We start from the raw sequence: 22,305 nt of genomic DNA, 5'->3' as shown, positions 1-22,305 counted from the left end.
GAAGAGGGTGATGAGAGAGTGTGAGACCAGGAGAGAGATAAGTGAGAAAACTGAGAGCTAGTATTGTTCAGGCTCAAAATGATGTAGCAGAGACAGAAAGGCCGAAAAAGTGTGAAGAAAGAAAGAGAAAGGACAAATTTTGGAGGACGAGAGTGACGGGCAACTCATTGTCCCTTCTTTCTGGAAATGATGACCATTATGCCAACAGATTAGCTCTGGAGTCCCAGCAAACATGTGACTTCAAACCTTGGCTGGCTCTGTGGTGGTGTTAAGGGGAGGGAGGGTGGCGAGTGGCTGCATCAGAACACCATGTACAGACACATGTCCAAACACATTATCACACACACACACTCTACCTTCCACCTCCACAGCAGACTGCACAGTCAGTCCCACATGAATATTTATCCAAACACTTCATGGGTTCGCTCCTTAGACCGTCATTCTTTTCATAATATCAAGTATCAGAGGTATGGCAGTGGGTCTGGCATCCAGCTGGTTTCTGCCTTCTTCTGTATGCTGTGCAGTGACCTGAGTTGTGATCTGGTCAAATCTCCTTGCCTATGGGTTAAATCCTCACCTTGAAAAATGTTTAATACTGACATAATCTTCTTTGTAGGGCACAAATCTTTAAATGGGTGAAGATTACAGTCAGTAGTGTTATAATAATATGAAACAATAGATGATATTTGGCTTGTAGGAATGAGACAATATTTTAGCATTTCTTTGAGTAAAAAATGTATTTTTTGTTTGTTTTTACAATTCTCGTAAATATTTCATAACTCGCTGGCTGTTTTAAACAATCTACATACAGTGTTGAATTATCCAGCCCAGGTTTGACTCATCCATATATTGTAGTTTTTATACTAGTGTAATTCCAAAGTTGTCCTAATGTCAAAATTCATTAAATTGCTCTCTTTTTGTGTTTTTTCAGATTTTAAAGTATGTCGTTTTAGTGCAGATTTCATGAGTTCATATATTTTAGATTTTAAACTAGAATTCTGGTTAGACTCATTAAAAATAGTGTTGTAGTTTAACACTGATAGGAAGCTAAATTACTAGCGTCGTTAGCAGCTAATGGTTAGCCATTTGCTGTATTCTCACAGTGCTTACATGTCATTTACATCTTATCATTTACCGTTTCTTTTTCTACAGAGTGCCTAGAATGCAGCCATACAAACAATTTAAATGTGATGCTGGCTTCTTCAATGCCTTTATAACCGAGGGCAGTGGACCGGTCTAATGATGTCTTTATTAGCGCACTCCATCATCACAACAGGGGACCAACACAAGAACCACATCCTTTCTTACTTCAAAAAAAAAGTCTCAATGATAGCAAGTGGTGTCAGGATTAGGTGCTTAACTTCATATCCATGGCCTCTAATAAAAGGTTATTCTTGTTTCACTACAAACAGGCTGACTGCAGGTAAATAGGGCTTTGCAAGACAGACTTCATGTAGACAATAAATATCATAGCGTTTTAATATGGCGAGATCTCGTGGCGCAAGATTTTGACAATCTACTAATAGTCAGTGGCTGATCTCAATATGGCTCACTGCCGAGGGCCACATCCTGTAGGGGGAAGCATGGGCTCTTGACAGCAATTCAAAAAGAAAAGTAATTTTCAAAGAGGAGGGGGCACCCTAATGTGATGTCCCTGTGCAGCAATTGCAAATAAGCAATTGTAGTTTCCATTCATAGTGGTATAATGCAGTCCTATATAGTTTTTATATAGGTAAAAATCAGTGGCGGATGCTGGTCTTTCAAGGAGGGGAAGCTCAATTTCAAGATCGCTGATTCGCTCATTTCGCTGTCAATCAAAAAGGGATTCAGCCTCAGGCAGATCATCCAATCATCATGCAGAAGCTGAACGTCCGGGCCAGCCGAGGCCAGCCCACTGCCCCTTAGACCCCCAGAGACATTGAGCGTCCGATGGGCGGGACAAAGCCCAGCATTTTTGCTTCGCTATTGAACTCACTGTTTAAAGCACTGTGAAGCTGCGGGAATGAGTGAGAGGAAAGCCGCGTCGTTACCAGTGATAAGAAGCTGATTCTGAACAAAAGTTGAACGCGTTGTAGCACATATTTAGTCAATGACATGTACACACAACAGTATATATTTGATCACTTATTTTTTGACATTTTAGGGGAAGCTGAGCTTCCCTTGCAGTCTTAGAGCAATCGCCACTGGTAGAAATATTCTGATAATAATATGCAAACAACATTGTAGGGTGATGGGGCCATCATCAACATCAGCCACATTACTGTTGAGCAAAGTTCCTGTGATGATGTCGATGAAAGGTTTGCACCAAGGAAGTCCAAAACAATTTGAAAAGTTTTAAAATATTTGCAGTTTAAAATTTTAATTCTCAATATCTTTTTTATTTTATAATTTCCTTTTCCCTGGACATTAAGGTTCATGCTGGAACGACCACTGATTATAGATTGCACATAAGTGCTTCATGTTTCCGTTTGGTTTCATGTGAATAAATAACATCAATTTTGCCTGTAATAAGGTATAAGAGGGAGCAGGGTGTTTTTGGCACCAGTCACAGCCTTTCAGACCAAATTCATCAACTATAAACACACATTTACATGGCACTACAAGGGCACAAACTTTTCCCAGCAGTAAAGCTTCCTGTCAAAGCTAGATTAATCACAGTGAGAGCAGAGTATGTTGTAATTTGAAAGGAGTTACGTTCGGCCCCACATATTAAATACAAAGCTCAAACAAAAGGCCTGTTTGTTCACCTGTAAAGCAAGACACTGTTTCTGATTTACTGAAAAGACGATTTTCATGCACTCTGATTCAAACAGGAAAGAAAAAGGGCAGTAGAAAATGCAGCTAGAGTTGTTTGTGTGCCATGCTTCATATCCTCATTTCTGCTACAGCAATATTGTGCCTGAAGTATATTAATTAACCTGACCTTCTTTATTGTGCATTTGGGTTTGTTTGCACCACTTTTGTTTGCTAGGCCTGCCAAGCTTCCCAAATCACCAACTTTTAACCTAATTGGCTTATGCCATTTGACAGCTGGTCAGTTCTCAGAGGTCATATGAAGGCAACAGATCCAGGATTACCCAAATAAATGTATTCTCTTTGATCCTGCAGAAACAGTGCTAATGTTTTCTGCAATCATATTAAAACATGAATTCATAAAGTGGTCAGCAACATCCTAAAACTCCTGTCAGGAAACATGAGTTACACTGATTAGGTGTTCGTGAGATATTACCTCGACAAGTACCACTTACCTGAACACTGCTTCAGAGCGAGCACGCTCACTCCATGGTAACAGCAGAGTGGCAGAAGCAGCCGCCCCCAGCAGGGACAAACGCTCAGACACAATTAAACTCCTGGTCCTTTGACATATACCAAAATTTTTTCATGGCCACAAACTGTAAAGCTCTTGAATTTTTCATGAACGTTTTGCTTTTGTCTAATTTTTAAGGTGCTTACTTCCTAAAGGAAGAAAGCAAGATCTTTGATGTATTTTCAGTTTTCTAAAAGCTTTAAAGAGTATATAAAATGACTTTTCATGTTTGATTGTGTTCGAGCTTGTAGTTCTAATTATCTAAAATAATTACCATGTCAAAAATGTCAAAAATTGAAAACCTGTAAAAAAGCATGAAAGAGGAAAAAGAAAACAGGGTTGCTAAGAATGTAGCTAAAAGTTGATGAAGAGTGATGACATTACATACAGAATACTGAAACGAAGCATCGATGCAATACACAACAATATTCATAAACAAAGAAGTGATACTAAAGTCTGCAGTTTAAATGTGAGTTTCTGATTCAAATGTTCAGAAAGGATTTTGTTCAATCTGGAGAAGGAACTTCAGAGAAATGTTGTCTGAGAGGAATGTTGTCTTATCTAACAAACTAGTCAGCTCAGTCTACTTGTAACTCACCATAGTGGTGAATGAGCGACAATAATTGTAGTCTGTAAGTTTTGCTTTACACCTGACCAGCACTGATGATCATGATGAGAACTGGCTTGCACCAGCACTCCCTCGTCTCCAAGAATTGTCTGTTAAATATGCCGCGATGAGTGGAAGCATCTGAAAATATCCCTTTTCCAGTTAACAATTAATTTTTTACTAGTGAGGGACTAACTACACTTTAATAATATTGCTGTTAAAACATTATGTTTTAACAGTAATGATCCAAGATGGCGCCGCAGATGGTCGCCTCGGCGTGTTGGTGCGCATTGTTTTGTTTTGTTTTTTGCTTTAAAACGGTCTTCTGTGATGGTACCCGGAGCTCTCTCACCAGAGAAGAACTCATGAACATCAGGGCTACTACACCAGAGGAGTTATTTCCAACTTTTCTGCCTACTGCTCTGGAATTTTTGGACATCCTGGTCAAAGGTGCGCTCACCTTTGTTCACGCGGTGAAACGCCGGAAGAGAGGGAAACGGGCTGGGGTGCTGGTACGACTTCGCCAGCGTGGACTACGAACACCGTTACCTGGAATATTTCTCTCTAACGTGCGCTCACTTCCCAACAAAATTGAGGAACTACAACTGCTGTTGGGGAAAAACAGGGACTTTTATTCATCGGCAGTTTTGTGCTTCACGGAGACGTGGCTGTGTGGATTAATACCGGACTCTGCACTGCAGCTGGCAGGATTCCAGCTCTACAGAGCGGACAGAGACACAGAACTCTCCGGCAAAGCGAAAGGTGGAGGAATCTGTTTTTACCTCAACAGTGGTTGGTGCAACAACGTGACAGTGATTCAGCAGCACTGTTCTCCAGACCTGGAAGCCTTCATCATAAACTGTAAGCCTTTCTATTCCCCCCGTGAGTTCGCTTCGTTCATCCTGGTCGGTGTTTACATCCCGCCGCAAGCTAACATGCAGGTCGCACAGCGCATGTTCGCCGACCAGATACTGAGTGTGGAGCGGACCAACCCGGACTCCTTAGTAATCGTCGTTGGCGACTTTAACAAAGGTAATCTGACCCACGAACTCCCCAAATATAGACAGTTTATAAAATGTCCGACCAGAGAGGACAACATTCTGGAACACTGTTACACCACCATCAGAGACGCTTATCACGCCGTCCCACGTGCTGCACTGGGCCAATCCGACCACATCATGGTCCACCTGATTCCTGCATACAGGCAGAAACTAAAGCTCTGCAAACTTGTTGTGAGGACGACAAGGAAGTGGAGCAGTGAGGCTGTGGAGAATCTCCAGGCGTGTTTAGGCTGTACAGACTGGGATGTGTTCAGGACTACTACCAACAGTCTGGACGAGTACACAGAGGCTGTGACTTCCTACATCAGCTTCTGTGAGGACAGCTGTGTACCATCATGCACCAGGGTGAGTTACGACAACGACAAACCCTGGTTTACAGCTAAACTCAGAAGGTTAAGACTGGATAAGGAAGAGGCCTTCAGGAGTGGGGACAAAGACATATACAGAGAGGCTAAGTACAAGTTTGGCAAGGCAGTGAAAGAGGCCAAACGACTGTACTCTGAGAAGCTCCAAATCCAGTTCTCAGCCAACAACTCTGCGTCTGTCTGGAAAGGGCTCAAGCAAATCACCAACTACAAGCCGAAAGCCCCCCACTCCATCAACGACCGACGCCTCGCCAACGACCTGAACGAGTTCTACTGCCGCTTTGAAAGAGAAAGGGACAGTCCTGCAACCATCCCCCGCGACGCCCCCCAACAGCTGCAGCCACAATCCACCACCCCCACCTCCCCAACCTCAAGAGGGGCCTTGGCACCTCCAACCCCCACCCTGAAGTTCCCCCCCACCAGCCCCCTACCCACGCCGAGGACGGCTCTTTCCATCCAGGAGAGGGACGTCAACAAACTCTTCAGGAGACAGAACCCCCGGAAAGCTGCTGGTCTGGATTCTATCTCACCAGCCAGCCTGAAGCACTGCGCTGATCAGCTGTCTCCAGTCTTCACAGACATTTTTAACACCTCACTGGAGACATGTCATGTGCCAGCCTGCTTCAAGTCCTCCACCATTGTCCCTGTTCCCAAGAAGCCAAGGACCACAGGGCTTAATGACTTCAGACCCGTCGCCCTGACCTCTGTGGTGATGAAGTCCTTTGAGCGCCTTGTGCTCTCACACCTAAAAGACATCACCGACCCCCTCCTGGACCCCCTGCAGTTTGCCTACAGAGCCAACAGGTCTGTAGATGATGCAGTCAACCTAGCCCTTCACTTCATCCTCCGGCATCTGGACTCCACAGGAACCTATGCCAGGATCCTGTTTGTGGATTTCAGCTCTGCCTTCAACACCATCGTCCCAGTTCTGCTACAGGAGAAGCTCTCCCAGCTGAGTGTGCCCGACTCCACCTGCAGGTGGATCACTGACTTCCTGTCTGACAGGAAGCAGCGCGTGAGGCTGGGGAAGCACGTCTCTGACTCCCTGACCATCAGCACCGGTTCCCCCCAAGGCTGTGTTCTCTCTCCTCTGCTCTTCTCCCTGTACACCAACAGCTGCACCTCCAGTCACCAGTCTGTCAAGCTTCTGAAGTTTGCGGACGACACCACCCTGATCGGACTCATCTCTGATGGTGACGAGTCTGCGTACAGATGGGAGGTGGACCATCTGTTGGACTGGTGCAGCCAGAACAACCTTGAGCTCAACGCTCTAAAGACAGTAGAGATGGTTGTGGACTTCAGGCAGAACCCAGCCCCACCTGCCCCCATCACCCTCTGTGACTCCACAATTGACACTGTGGAATCTTTCCGCTTCCTGGGAACCATCATCTCCCAGGATCTCAAGTGGGAGCCAAACATCAGCTCCCTCATCAAGAAAGCCCAGCAGAGGATGTTCTTCCTGCGGCAGCTTAAGAAATTCAACCTGCCAAAGACTATGATGGTGCACTTCTACACAGCCATCATTGAGTCCATCCTCACCTCCTCCATCACCATCTGGTACGCCGCTGCTACAGCCAAGGATAAGGGCAGGCTGCAGCGTGTCATTCGGTCTGCTGAGAAGGTGATTGGCTGCAGTCTACTGTCGCTCCAGGAACTGTACACCTCCAGGACCCTGAAGCGGGCAGGGAAGATTCTGGCTGATCCCTCCCACCCCGGTCACAGACTCTTTGAGACTCTCCCCTCTGGCAGGAGGCTGCGGTCCATCCGGACCAAAACCTCACGCCACAAGAACAGTTTTTTCCCATCTGCCACCAGCCTGGTTAACAAAGCCCGGAAACCACCCTGACACTCTCCCTTTCCCCCACACCCCCCCTTTTTTGGCTGACATGACACTTGTAACTTGTAACTCTATGCGTTACATTAAGGCTCAGCTTGGACTCCTGCTTTACTTGCACTGCCATACTTGCACAATGATCACCTGCACTGTTGTATTGCTCTTGCATCTTATACTGCTCTATATTTACTCTCACTCACTTAAAACTGTGCACATATATTTATATTATATTGTAGATATGTTTATACTGTTTAATTTGTACTGTATTGCACCGACTATGCCAAAACAAATTCCTTGTATGTCCAAAAACGTACTTGGCAATAAAGCTTTTCTGATTCTGATTCTGATTCTGATTATCAGGACACCATCGGTCACAAAAACGGAAACTTTGTAAGTCTATCTACAGTTATTTTACTCAAAACATTATGTCACTTCAAGCTAATGCTGCAAATGTGGAGGTCAGGAGGGAAGTTGAAATCCTGATATGTAATCTGTTCATTTGACTCAGACACTGAAGGAACATGTGGCTGCTGCAGCTCATTATTGTAGTTTGTGGACTTCAGCAGCCATTGTGAAATAATAGTGGACATGTAAAATAAAAAATCACAATCAAACAAAGTATTTTTTTAATTGAGAAGGTTTATCCTCGCAAATAACACTTCACTGGCCTGGCTAATAGCTCTGCTAGAGCTACCTGTCTATAGCATAAATTATGTTGTCTCCCATCCTTCAGTCTTGTGTGGTCATATTCTTTGAAGCCAAAGCTTTTTGTTTCATGTTGGAGGGGCAAAAAGTGTTTTTCACAGAAAGACAGTTATTGCCGACTGAAGAGGTCTGCCCTACTTGCTTTCATTAATCTAATCTACTTTTTCTACACAGGGTCTATGGGGCTGCCAATAAGTTGCCACACATTCGATTTGTCAAGAAAACAACTTTTTCTATTTACATTAGGCAGTCCACAGTTCCTGATGACATTATGCATATTGTGGTGCTTTTTTGTTTCAGAGAGGTGTAGCTCCAATGGCTCTTTCTGTGTCAGAAAAGAATGTTTAAAAACTACTTAGATGCTTTGAAAAGCAGTGTATACATTTTTTACACTGTAAAGATTTTCAGGTTTTCAGGCTCTGATATACTGATAATTGTTCTTGAAAACATCCTCTGTTCAACTGGCAGCCCACTGTTATTTGAAATCCAAATGACTTTTTTCCTCACTTAATTCTCCCATTTGCCAGCAAATACACACGTGGACAAAATTGTTTGTACCCCTCGGTTAATGAAAGAAAAACCCACAATGGTCACAGAATTAACTTGAATCTGACAAAGGTGATAATGAATAAAAATTCTATGAAAATGAACAAATGAAAGTCAGACATTGATTTTCAAACATGCTTCAACAGAATTATTTTTAAAATAAACTCATGAAACAGGCCTGGACAAAAATGATGGTACACTTAACTTAATATTTTGTTGCACAACCTTTTGAGGCAATCAGATTCCTATAACTGTCAGTGAGACTTCTGCACCTCTCAGCAGGTATTTTGGCCCACTCCTCATGAGCAAACTGCTCCAGTTGTCTCAGGTTTGAAGGGTGCCTTTTCCAGACGGCATGTTTCAGCTCCTTCCAAAGATGCTCAATAGGATCAGGGCTCATAGAAGGTCACTTCAGAATAGTCCAATGTTTTCCTCTTAGCCATTCTTGGGTGTTTTTAGATGCGTGTTTTGGGTCATTATCTCGTTGCAAGACCCATGACCAAGCTTTCTGACACTGGGCAGCACTTTTCTCTCTAGAATCCCTCGATAGTCTTGAGATTTCATTATACCCTGCAGAGATTCAAGACACCCTGTGCCAGATGTAGCAAAGCAGCCCCAGAACATAACAGAGCCTCCTCCATGTTTTACAGTAGGGACAATGATCTTTTCTTCATATGCTTCATTTTTCCATCTGCGAACATAGAGCTGATGTGCCTTGCCAAAAAGTTCAATTTTTGTCTCATCTGTCCATAAGACATTCTCCCAGAAGCTTCGTGGGTTGTCAACATGTAGTTTGGCAAATTCCAGTCTGGCTTTTTTATGATTTGTTTTTAACAATGGTCTCCTTGGTCGTCTCCCATTAAGTCCACTTTGCCTCAAACAACGTTGAATGGTGCGATCTGACACTCATGTTCCTTGAGCTTGAAGTTCACTTTTAATATCTTTAGAAGTTTTTCTGGGCTCTTTTGTTACCGTTCGTATTATCTGTTTCTTTGTTTTGTCATTAATTTTCCTCCTGTGGCCACGTTCAGGGAGGTTGGCTACAGACCCATGGATCTTATATGTCTGAATAATATGTGCAACTGTAGTCACAGGAACATGAAGCTGCTTGGAGATGGTCTTATAACCTTTACCTTTAACATGCTTGTCTATAATTTTCTTTCTAATCTCCTGAGACAACTCGTGTATATTTATCTGTTTACTTTTTTGTTGGCATGTCTTTGAATTCTGTTCCTGTCATATTTTTCTACTGTATTGCTCATGTTGATGCATGCATCAGCCAGAGGAACATTTAACTATTTCACACAGTAGGAAATTGCTTCCGGCCCCAAGATGACATTAGGAAAGATATATGTAATTTCAATTGTGAATTGTGAGAATGGTATTTTGATTAGAGTGAATGCTATCAAGCATTTTAAAATGTCATTAGATATGGGCCTGCAGGTTAATAATGTTACAACAACCTGTCTGGAAATTGAATGAAGTTCAATCATTTATACACAGAGTGAAAGTCAAATAGTTATCTTAAATATCCTAAAGAATACAATTATCTTGTCATACAGGTCCTTCTCAAAATATTAGCATATTGTGATAAAGTTAATTATTTTCAACAATGTAATGATGAAAATTTAACATTCATATATTTTAGATTCATTGCACACTAACTGAAATATTTCAGGTCTTTTATTGTCTTAATACGGATGATTTTGGCATACAGCTCATGAAAACCCAAAATTCCTATCTCACAAAATTAGCATATTTCATCCGACCAATAAAAGAAAAGTGTTTTTAATACAAAAAACGTCAACCTTCAAATAATCATGTACAGTTATGCACTCAATACTTGGTCGGGAATCCTTTGGCAGAAATGACTGCTTCAATGCGGCGTGGCATGGAGGCAATCAGCCTGTGGCACTGCTGAGGTCTTATGGAGGCCCAGGATGCTTCGATAGCGGCCTTTAGCTCATCCAGAGTGTTGGGTCTTGAGTCTCTCAAAGTTCTCTTCACAATATCCCACAGATTCTCTATGGGGTTCAGGTCAGGAGAGTTGGCAGGCCAATTGAGCACAGTGATACCATGGTCAGTAAACCATTTACCAGTGGTTTTGGCACTGTGAGCAGGTGCCAGGTCGTGCTGAAAAATGAAATCTTCATCTCCATAAAGCTTTTCGGCAGATGGAAGCATGAAGTGCTCCAAAATCTCCTGATAGCTAGCTGCATTGACCCTGCCCTTGATAAAACACAGTGGACCAACACCAGCAGCTGACACGGCACCCCAGACCATCACTGACTGTGGGCACTTGACACTGGACTTCTGGCATTTTGGCATTTCCTTCTCCCCAGTCTTCCTCCAGACTCTGGCACCTTGATTTCCGAATGACATGCAGAATTTGCTTTCATCTGAAAAAAGTACTTTGGACCACTGAGCAACAGTCCAGTGCTGCTTCTCTGTAGCCCAGGTCAGGCGCTTCTGCCGCTGTTTCTGGTTCAAAAGTGGCTTGACCTGGGGAATGCGGCACCTGTAGCCCATTTCCTGCACATGCCTGTGCACGGTGGCTCTGGATGTTTCTACTCCAGACTCAGTCCACTGCTTCCGCAGGTCCCCCAAGGTCTGGAATCGGCCCTTCTCCACAATCTTCCTCAGGGTCCGGTCACCTCTTCTCGTTTTGCAGCGTTTTCTGCCACACTTTTTCCTTCCCACAGACTTCCCACTGAGGTGCCTTGATACAGCACTCTGGGAACAGCCTATTCGTTCAGAAATTTCTTTCTGTGTCTTACCCTCTTGCTTGAGGGTGTCAATAGTGGCCTTCTGGACAGCAGTCAGGTCGGCAGTCTTACCCATAATTGGGGTTTTGAGTGATGAGCCAGGCTGGGAGTTTTAAAGGCCCCAGGAATCTTTTGCAGGTGTTTAGAATTAACTCGTTGATTCAGATGATTAGGTTCATAGCTCATTTAGAGACCCTTTTAATGATATGCTAATTTTGTGAGATAGGAATTTTGGGTTTTCATGAGCTGTATGCCAAAATCATCCGTATTAAGACAATAAAAGACCTGAAATATTTCAGTTAGTGTGCAATGAATCTAAAATATATGAATGTTAAATTTTCATCATGACATTATGGAAAATAATGAACTTTATCACAATATGCTAATATTTTGAGAAGGACCTGTATTTCATCATTAAGAACCTGTGCATATTGTGCTTTTAATGGTGAGCTAGGATCTCCTTAGCCTTTACCAAGTAAAAGTTAAAATAGCAGAAGTCACACCATCTACCAGCATCAGGAACTGACTGTATGCAGAGAAACTACAAATATCCACAGCTATACTGTATATCAAATATCAAGTTTTGCTCTTACATAGATTTTGAGATTGTAACAGTGAATTTATTTAGATAAACTAAGAAACAATAAGCTGAAAGTAGCTCTTAGTGAAATAAGGGGAAAAATGAGACAAAGAAGGGAAGTGAAGGGCCCCAAGTCTATATATTGCCTTGGTCTCTGTTATGACTAAGTCCACCACTGGCAACTACAGTAGCTGTTGTAGGAGGTGCTCACTGTTTTGTTTTACATCATTTCACAGTGCCTTTAAAACTCACCCATCATAATAAATCAATAATGTGTTTTTAGATTGTTTTGAATTAGATGAGTTTTTGACTAAACACTGTTTTTGTATGTTCTGAAAATAATTTTTGTGTTTACTGATGTCACTGTTCTCTTGGCTGGAATATTTCTTTAATATCTACCTTTTTGTTCCCAATATGTTTGTATGAAAAATTGCAGCTGCCTAATGTTTTAAGTCCATCATCTTTGTCAGACCCATCTCAGTTCCAGAAGGAAAATTTCTGTCTTAGTGTTTGTGAATGGTGTGAAATTGTATTCGTACACTAGGTTTTTCCTAACAATATTGTTAGTTTAACAATTGCACATCATATTGGACATGAGAACAGGCTTCTTCTGGGAAATTTGGAAAATAAATTAGTATAAGTAGGACTAGTGTAACCCCAGATAGATGGCCTGCCTCTAACTACTCTTCCCCTCTCTCGTGTAAATAGGACACACATACAGACTAAAAGCTGATGGGGTGAAAGCAGCCCAATTGGGTTATTTTGCTATTATAAAATATTGTGTATTGGGTCAAACATGGACTGATCCAACCAATTTCTTCAGCTGCTTTAATGGTGCAGGATCATGGCTGGACCTTCAGTAACCATTGGGCAACAGAGGAAAGATCGGCAGTCCATGACAAGACAAATAACCATGTAAAAACTCACACCTAGGGTTAAAGTAGTGCGGTCAATTAACCTAACTTTTATGTTATGAGACTGTGGGAGAAACCCAAAGTAACCTGGATTTCAATCCAGGACTTTCTTGCTTTACGTTAAAAGTGCTGACAACTTCCCTGCCATGCAGACCCGAATTCAGACGCAATATACAACACCACACAAAATATTGTCTCAATATAGTGACTTGATGATGCTTTCTTTGGTCAAAGTGTGAATGTTGAACATTACCAGCACTAGCTTCTGCTAACTCCTAGTGAGTTAAAGACTAATGTTATTGTTTAGTGAACAAACTACCTAGAGTGAACTAAAGTCATTTACACAACCGACTAACATTAACATTATTATACAGCATAGTTTTAACATCTTACCCTTTCCTATTCCATCAAGTGGAGAAGACAGTTAAAACATTTTAAATGTTGAACTTATGGGTTAATTAAGGCTCCTCAATTTACATTGAAACCTGAAAAATTGGGACAAAACTGTGACAAAAATCACAGTTGGCAATGTCTAAAAACACTTTTAGACATTGCCAGAAAATATTCAATAAATAATCTTTGATGAATGTTGTGCCTTTTTAGTGGTTACATTACATGTATTTGGTCCTTATATCTAGTCAAAAGGGTGTGTTGCTGACTAGAATGAAAAAGAAATACATAAAGGATTCTATTTGGGGTATGTTTACATCATTATCATTGGACATTCCTGAAACTGGAACCTGTAACAGCAATGGGACTGCACAGTCAGTAGAACAATCACCATTCAAATTATTGCAGAACATACCTAGCTACATGGTTCTGAATGCGGAGCATCATAAAGCTCCTAGTTTCTTCTATAACTAAAAACTATTGGTTAGAATGTTTTACCTACTGTTTGGTTAAAACTTTGCAATATTTCTCTCTACAGCATAAACCACTAGAAAATGACATTAAATGAAATGAAAGTGTACAATATTTATCATTGTTGCATTAATGTTAATTAAATTAAATAAAGACTTTAAAGGTCATATAAGCACTGCTACCTGTGTTGTCTTCAGCTGGTAAAAACAATCTGCAGTTTGTGTGTTTAACTGATTTGACTTCTATGTGCACTGTGTGGGTAATGAGGCAAATGGTCGATAAAGGGGGGCTGGCTGACGGGGAAATGGGGTCATTTAGTGTCATAACATCAACTATGCAATGTACAGGTGAATACACTCCCTTTGTGTTCATTTATGAGACATTCTTCCAGTCACCGTGGGACTTTTTTACTAGCTGCATCTAGTGAGGGTATGTGGCGGCAGGGTGCTGAGTACTTGTTTGTGAGGCAGAGCAAGGTAGAAAAACATGGTCATTTTACCATTAGTAGATGCATGCAAAGCACCATTTCTGTGTCTGTTTATTTGTAAAATCTGTCTGACTTCTTCGTGTGTGTGTTGCAAACTTTGGTTTAAGTACATCCACTTCAGCAATGCACAGCAGAGTGAGTGCACTCTAGACTATATTGCTGCATTACATGATCAGTACCTAATACAAACGCCGGTGCACATGTATATATCTCAGTGTCCATCAACTGTGTCTGTATATGTAGGCCTATTTTAATTGTTGCTATGGAAACAGAGTGCTGCCACTGAAGTCCAGATTCAAAGAGGCCAAATCATTCTTTCTGTCTCACTCTGTAACTCTCGTTGCTGCCTTTTTTCTTCCATCCCTCTCTTTGAATTTTTAATTTTTTTCTTCCTGTCCTCCACTTTATGCAGCCTCTCTCTTGTTGCTTTCCTCTCCCCTATCCCCACTCCATGTCCTTGTGCCGCCTATTATCCCTCCATCCTTATCTTCCTCCCGCCTCTCCATCCTTCCTGCAGAGTGGTGTGCAATTGAATATTAACACAGGGACCTGTAATTAGAGCTGACGAACCTCCAGCAATTAGTTTTCCCCAAAGAAGTTGTTCTGTCATCTCCGCACGCATCCCTTTATCCCTCCCTCAATCTTCTTTTTGCTTTTTCCTCCCTCTTTGTCATTCCCTGTCTTATCAGCTGTCAGCTTCACTCGGTGGATATTGTCTGAGTGTTTTTGTTTGCCATTGTAACTTCCATCTGCCTATTTGGCTACATTCATTTGCGAGTTAGACCCACAATGCGCTGCTCAAGTTTATGAGCAGCAACATCCACATCTTCCCTGGTATCATCTGCCCACGAAAGTGAGGCAAACATCTCTTCCATCTACACCCACTCTGACTACGTGCGGATAAGCTCAGGGGTACAGATGCCCTCCCACTCAGTCAGATGTAAACATACAGTAACAAACATTCTTCTAAGAGTGCTTCGTCTTCAGGTGCACCTTTTTGTCTCCATCAGGGTTCCTACCAATGTTTATAGTCTTTTCCATCCATCCATCTATGCATCGTATTCCACTTATTTGAAATTTGTCACGGGAGTAACAGGGCCAGGAGGAAAACCCATACAACCATTTTCCTAGCAGCAATTTCCAGCTCAACTGGGGAAAATACCAATGTGTTTCAGACCAGAAGGTACACAATATTGCCAAAGGTACTGGGTCACACCAGCAAAATCAATAAATTCTGGTGTTACAATCACTTCCATGGCTGCAGGTGTATAAAGTTTGGTGTGGAAAAACTTGAGTCCAGTGCTCAACTTTCTTGAACACCTTAGTGATGAATTAGAGCTGAGGCTACATTTCTAGTTTTCTCATCTAACTATGCTCAACCTTATTGAAGGTGTTTACAGAATAGTAAAATTTGCTATTGCTGCCAGCGGTTGGTCCATCAACAAATTGGACCCTGTAGATTAAGAATAGGACATCTTCAAAGCTCATGTACATGTAAAAGTAGATGGACAAATACCTTTGGCAATATAGAGTAAATTAAGTGTCCCTCCAGCATATTCCTGGCCCCCGGGTCCCTTCCCAGTGGGGTGCACCCAGCAAACCTCCAAAAGGAAGTACCTGGAGGTATCCTGATCAGATGGCAAAATCACCTCAAATGACCCTTTTTGATGTGAAGGAGCAGTGGGTCTACTTGGAGTTTCCCATAGATGGGGCAGGGCCTTACCTTATATCTGAGTCTGAGTCTACTTTCCCCAAGGAGGAAGCCACTTGTCTGGGATCGCATTCTTCCAGTATCGCATTCATCCACATCTCATAAGAATATGTGAGAGTAAGAGCAGAGAGGGAAAAGTAAATTGAGAGCTTTTCTTTATGGCTCTCCTTTTTCTTTATCATGACAGACCCTAGCTGCATTCACGTTATTGGAGACGAGGAAGAAACTGCTCCACTTAAGACAGAAAATGACCATAAACCTTGAGGGACTAGTTTACCTTTTTTTTGGATCGAATTCTTGTTTCTGGGACACAGAGATGCTGCTTCTTGCTTTATGCCTAGCTGTAAACCATTCCAGTGCATGATAAAGGTCATGGCTGACAGAATGACATCATCAGCTAACACCCGGAGGTTACCAAAACATACATCTCCTTTCCCAAACTATGCTGAAATTCTATTCATGAAAAGCACAAACTGGGATCACTACAGTGAGAACAAGCTCAAATATGGGTTGGAAATGCCAACAGAGCTTTTGCTTTGGCTATACGAGGACAGCATATCCCCTACAAATGTTCCTGTGACCCTGTACTCTAGCAGAACCCCTTCAAAATGGCCATGACTGACTCGGCAACTCTACAGGGTTAAGATCTGGTCCCCTGCTCCACAGCTTCTCGCTCTGCCCCCTTTTCATTGTCTCACCTGGCCCTGTCACCCATCTGCATCCAAATTATTGAAAAACTCTATAAATAAGCACTGAAAAAGAGGGAGTCAGTCAGTGAGAGAAAGGTACGGTCAAGTGGAACGAATGGGGTGTAAGAAAGGAGGGAGGGGTGGACAGCAGAAGAGTGTTAAACTAGGCCAACAGGGGCTGACGGAGGAAGAGGGCGGGTTTCATACAATTCAATTCAATTCAAAAATACTTTATTAATCCCAAAGGGAAATTAAATGTTGTTGTAGCTCATATTATGAGGGTTTCCTCAAAGAGCCGTTGTAGATGCTGATGGCTGTGAGCAGGAAGGATCTCCTGTAGCGCTCCGTCTTACAGCAGATCTGAAGAAGCCTCTGACTGAAGACACTCTGTTGTTGTAGGACAGTCTCATGAAGATGATGCTCCGGGTTCTCCATAATGTTCTTCATTTTATGAAGAATCCTTCTTTCCACAATGATCTCCAGAGGTTCCAGAGGAGTCCCCAGAACACAGCCAGCCTTTTTTATCAGCTTGTTGAGCTTTTTTAAGTCTCTGGCTCTGATGCTGCTTCCCCAGCAGATGATGGCAGAAGAGATCACACTTTCCACAACAGACTTATAGAAGATCTGCAGCATCTTGCTGCAAACACCAAAGGACCTAAGCTTCCTCAAGAAGTACAGTCTGCTCTGTCCCTTCTTGTAGATGGCTTCACAGTTGCATCTCCACTCTAGTCTGTTGTCCAGGTGAACACCGAGGTATTTATACTCCTCCACCACCTCCACTTCTTCTCCCATGATGGAAATAGTTTTTGATTTATTCCTGTTTCTCTTAAAATCTACAATCATCTCCTTTGTTTTAGTCACGTTCAAAATGAGATGATTGTTTCCACACCATGCCACAAAGCGGTCCACCACCTTCCTGTACTCAGCTTCTTCTCCATCTCTGATCCACCCCACAACTGCAGAATCATCCGAGTATTTCTGCACATACCAAAGCATTGTGAATTGTCCAGTGTGTCTCTACCGTCAATCACTTAATTAGTTTCAGCATCAGTCAGTTTGTATGCGTCTCCAGTTGGCGCGTCACTCATCTCACTTCAGACAGTTTGTCAGTCAGCCTGAGTTGGCGATTAGTCGTCTTTCCCTCCATCTGTCCTTTCTGTCATTTGCGCTCACTTGCTTCATCTTTTTCCACATCCCTTCCCTCTTTTGCTCGCTCCTTTGCTTCCTCCCTTGTGTCCTTCTGTTCTCCCATCCAGTCAAGAAACAAGGGTCTTATCTTTAATATGTGCTATAACTTTCATTCTCAACATTCTGCATAAATTATTGATTCACACTTGTTATTGTTCCCTGTATTGTGACTTTAAATTGTAAATGTCAAGTATGACTGCTTGGATTTATGAAGGTACTTTCAAACAATGTTTCCCTTGTCTTCTGTCACTCCTTTTTCATTTTTTTAACACATACAAATAAGACCTGATATATATGATGCATGTTGCCTGTCTGCTTCGGTATATTCCACACATTAAAGACAGTATACTAACTTCTGATTCATTCTCTTTATCATCCTCTGCTCTCTTTAATTTCCCCCCCTGCTCATTTTCTGCCTTTCCAGGTATTTCTCTTCCACTACTACATTATGCCTGTCCGTGGACACTGCAGCTCCTCCCCACCTCGCCAACATGCTGGGCCTCACCTCTCCCCCAAAGTTCGGACTCATCATCCATCCCCACCTCCATCAGTTCATCACACCACAGGCACGTCTTTACGCCTGCCTCTTCTTTGTCTGCTGCTCTGTCTTCTCCACTTACCCTCAGCCTGTCACTCACGGAGAGAAAAGGGCGGAGGAGGTGGTGGAGGTGGCAGCCACTACATACCCATCCCACAGCCTCCTCCGCACCACATGGCACTGCCTCACATCCTACGTGGCCTAAGCATTGCTGTCGTACTGGTGGGCAACTCCAGCGAGGTGGCACTGGCAGGGGCCAGAGAGAAGGAGGACTTTCTACATATGGCTCCTAACGTGGAAGTGCTGACCATGAATGAGACTGACCCTAAAAGCATTATCAAGAGCATTTGTGACCTGATGACGGAACACTGGCTGCAGGGTGTAGTGTTTGGGGATGACACAGACCAGGAAGCCATCGCTCAGATTCTGGACTTCATTTCAGCCCAAACCCACATTCCCATTCTTGGAGTGCGAGGAGGCTCTTCAATGATCATGGCTGCCAAGGTAGGATCTCTTGCACCCAACAACAAAGATTGTATAAAACCAAAAATTTTATATAATCTTTGCATAAAACAAAAAATTCATATAATTGCAGCAACTGTGTAAGGAACAGTGAGCAGGTGGTTTAAATGTGGATATAAATAACTAAACTGCAGTTCTGCAACGATTAATCCAGAGTCCCGATCTTAGCAGTGACTGCTTTGATCAGTTCTACATTTAAATCTCTGACATATTTCACTGCTACAGAGTGTAGTTTTTATTTAGTCAGTTATTATCCCAGCATAACTTTGTAATGGATTTGATAACCTCACCAACCTCTGCTGCTTTTTAAGCTCCTAGAGCTATAGTTCTCAAACTGTGGTACAAATACCACAGGTATAAATTATTAGTGTATACCAGAGAACCAGGGCAGATAACTAATGGCTAAATATACTGTTTCGTTCACCTCTGAAGCCCAGAGTTAGATTTTGAAATAATGTCAAACCAGACTTAACTGTGTTCCTGTTTCAAGTTCAAAAACCAGTAGATTTTATTTATTGGTATTCTCAGTGACCAGGCTAGCAGGTATTAGCAATACAAGCCAATACAAGTGTATCTCTTTGAATCTTACATTTTCAGACACTGTAAAAAAACATTTTCACTTTGAGAGGTTGTAAAGTGTTGTGCATGATATATTTAATCAGATCTAAGTAGTCTGAAATGCTGTACTTTTACTTCAGCTATCATGGTTTTTGGTTCTACCGGTTTTATTCCATTTTGGATATTGAGATTCAGGGTTTTTAAAAGCCTCAGAATTTTCTTTCATAGAAACATGACTTGTAGAGACCATTTTGTAAAGTTTTCTGAGTTTAAACTTAAAACTTACAATTAACAAACAAACTTGACTGAGGTAAGTAAGGTATGTAGTTTCTTAGATGTTTTTTAGACTTTCTTTTGTGGAACTCATGGATGAGTCATCAAAGCGGTCCTGGAGTAATTTTGGTAGGCTGCTCACCTCTGGGAAGGTTCACCCTTGCTCTATGACGATAATCACTCTCACTGTGGTTTGCAGGAATCTCAAAGCCTCAGAAAATTATAGATATCAATGATTGTGCTTGTCATCTTTTTTATGATTGGATTTAAGGGATTTCTTGGTCCCACAGGTCTTGCAGTAATTAGGCATGCGTGGCGAGAGAAGTTGCACTCAGCTTTCCAAAAAATGTGGTCAGTCACAATTATTTATAAAAGGATTGGGGGTGACTGCTTTTTCACATGGGGGTAGGTTGGTTTTGAAAAGCTTTTTTTTCTCAATGAATGAAAGCGTCTGAAATTAAAATTTGAATAATTATCTGAAACATTTTAGTGTGACAAAAAAGCAACAGTAGAAAAAAATGCTTTCCTGTTTTCCTGGTGGTGGAACTCATGGTTTTAATTTCACTCTGCAGTTTTTCTGAATCCTTGTTTTATTAGGCTTTACCTATACTAGGTTCGGCATGCCTCTTTTGTACAACTGTGACTTCATGACTGCACACTGCATACAGAAAAACACTTTAGTTTATGTTCTCCTTTGTTGTTAAAGTGGATCCGCTATGCATATAAAAACAATGAGCAGAGAAATCACAGTAGTTACAAAGTCTCTTTGCTCCTGCTTTACTACCACACTGGTTTGTATTAGCTCCATGCGCATAAAGACAGACAGGCAGGCTTAGCTGGGGGCCCTGACTTGAAAGACAAACTGCCAACAGAGCTGATGCCAGCGACAGGATCAGCTGGAGATTGCACCAGGACAGAGCGCTAGATCTCTGCCTATTTACTAGGCCTTGCCTAATGGGATAAAGCAATCTGCTGCTGCTTTATCTGTGGCCTATTGAGATGTGGATTTGGGCAAAATCAGCTCATTCAGTTTGTGCTGAATTGTCACTGAACTAAAAAATTGCCAGATAAGAAAAATGTATCTATCCATCCATGCAGAGAAAGTGAAATCTTATGGTCTCATGAGAGTTCCTCAGCTGCTGACAACTTGTTGGATGTTCTCATGAACGTACCACTTACACATTCACTATAAACAGGGAGTATAATGTGTTTCCAAAACTGAATCAAACTGAATTTGCTTTGGTTATGCTGTTTGCTTTGGGAAATTGGGACACTCCTTTAAGTGGCAGTGTAGGCACCAGACAGTCAAATCACAACAGTTGCATCCTGTGGGCCACAGTCGAGGATGTGTACAACAGTTTCATGTGCGTCCTGCCACACAGAGACTCTGGCTTCTCATTCCTATCAGTGTCTCCATGTTGTCATCCCTGCATTTGTCTGGTGACCCTCTGGTGTCAACAGGTTGTTGTAACATCAGAGACATGAGCTGGAGTGACATTGCAAGACCAGCGGCCACCACTGAAGCACTATTTTCTGTTGCTTCTCATTACTGCTCAAAAAGAAGATGTGGCAGGGAACCATCATCTCCCATTTAAAAAGACACTCACATGCACAAGGACTGCTTTACAGCACACACATTTGGCAGTACAAGTCCGGGTAGACAATCTACCAGTTCAGCCCAAAAATATTCAAGGATATCCATCCTAACCATGCATCCTAAATTCATATACACATGTCTCCTAAAGCAGTGTTTTTTTTAATTTTGCATGGACTTTACTACTTCTCTGTTCTATCATGAATACAAAAAAAAAATCATATCCATTGGCACTATGCCGTTGGTTGAATGGATGTGGTTTACTTGTGTGTTTCATGTTTAATTACAGTAAGTGGAAGAGTTGGCAGTTGTTCACCAATCCCAAACTCAAAATTCAATATGGCTGCCATGTGATTAAAACATAGTAATGGCTGTGTTGATAAACTGTTTTACTTTGATCAGTAAAGTTATTAGGCGTCTGATCATGTGCATCTCTTTAAATGTTTCGCACATAGTACAGTCAAACCTCTGATAGTGAATATGTTCCTTTAGTGTTTGATTATATGAAATCCAAGGAAATACATAGTCATCAGCCTGTATTGCTAACAGTAGTTAGTTTGTCATTGATCACAACAATTACCATATCCGAATGGTTTTCTGACATAATTTCCAGATCCACAGTTTGACTTTAGACGTGTTAAGAGTAGCCAGCAGTTGTTGCTGTTTGTTTTGGTTAATAGTGGGAGTTGTTGAAATTTGTTTTGTAAATTTGTAGGGTATTTAACTTGTAAATTGCTGGGTACCTCTATCTGTCTTATTCTTGGCCTTATTGGCCAATGGCCTTCTGTCATGCTGTTTTGAATGAATGTTTGGCCATTGTTACATAGAAAGTTCCAGGCTTGTAAAAGAATAAAAGAGCACTTGGGAAGTCAAGAGATTCATAGACCTCTGAGTGGGCTTGTGTGTGTGTGCAGAAACGATATTACCTATTAAGCACATATACTGTACTTGCACCAGACAGCAGGAAAGAGCAGTATTCCGTGGCAAAGGTTTAAATGGATTTTCCCGGCCACAAGACAGAGTTTGCCTCCCCTGAGAGCATTCTCTTGGCTGCGCTTGGGCCCTAGAGAGTGAGGACGGGGTTAGTCTCAGGCTCCGTCTCCAAACGGATTTGTGTCTGCCTAATGGACTGAGACAATGGAGTGGCAAAAATACGATAGAGAAGAATCAGAGAGAAGGATGGAGGAAAAAAGCGAGACA

At 42.0% G+C, this 22,305-nt stretch overlaps 1 protein-coding gene across 2 annotated transcripts in view; it reads left to right on the top strand.

Annotated features, from left to right (window-relative positions):
- LOC124863515 (glutamate receptor ionotropic, NMDA 2B-like) overlaps positions 1-22,305 on the top strand; it is a 246,203-nt gene that overhangs the window by 62,786 nt on the left and 161,112 nt on the right. For both annotated transcript variants that reach the window (XM_047357915.1, XM_047357916.1), the window contains one exon: positions 18,045-18,662. In XM_047357915.1, coding sequence (XP_047213871.1) covers positions 18,045-18,662 — 618 coding nt within the window. The remainder of the gene's footprint in view (positions 1-18,044; positions 18,663-22,305) is intronic.

Source organism: Girardinichthys multiradiatus, chromosome X, assembly GCF_021462225.1.
Source record: "Girardinichthys multiradiatus isolate DD_20200921_A chromosome X, DD_fGirMul_XY1, whole genome shotgun sequence".
Taxonomy (NCBI): Eukaryota; Metazoa; Chordata; class Actinopteri; order Cyprinodontiformes; family Goodeidae; genus Girardinichthys; species Girardinichthys multiradiatus.
The sequence above is the reverse complement of the archived record's forward strand: the minus strand, read 5'-3'. Positions and strand labels throughout refer to the sequence as shown.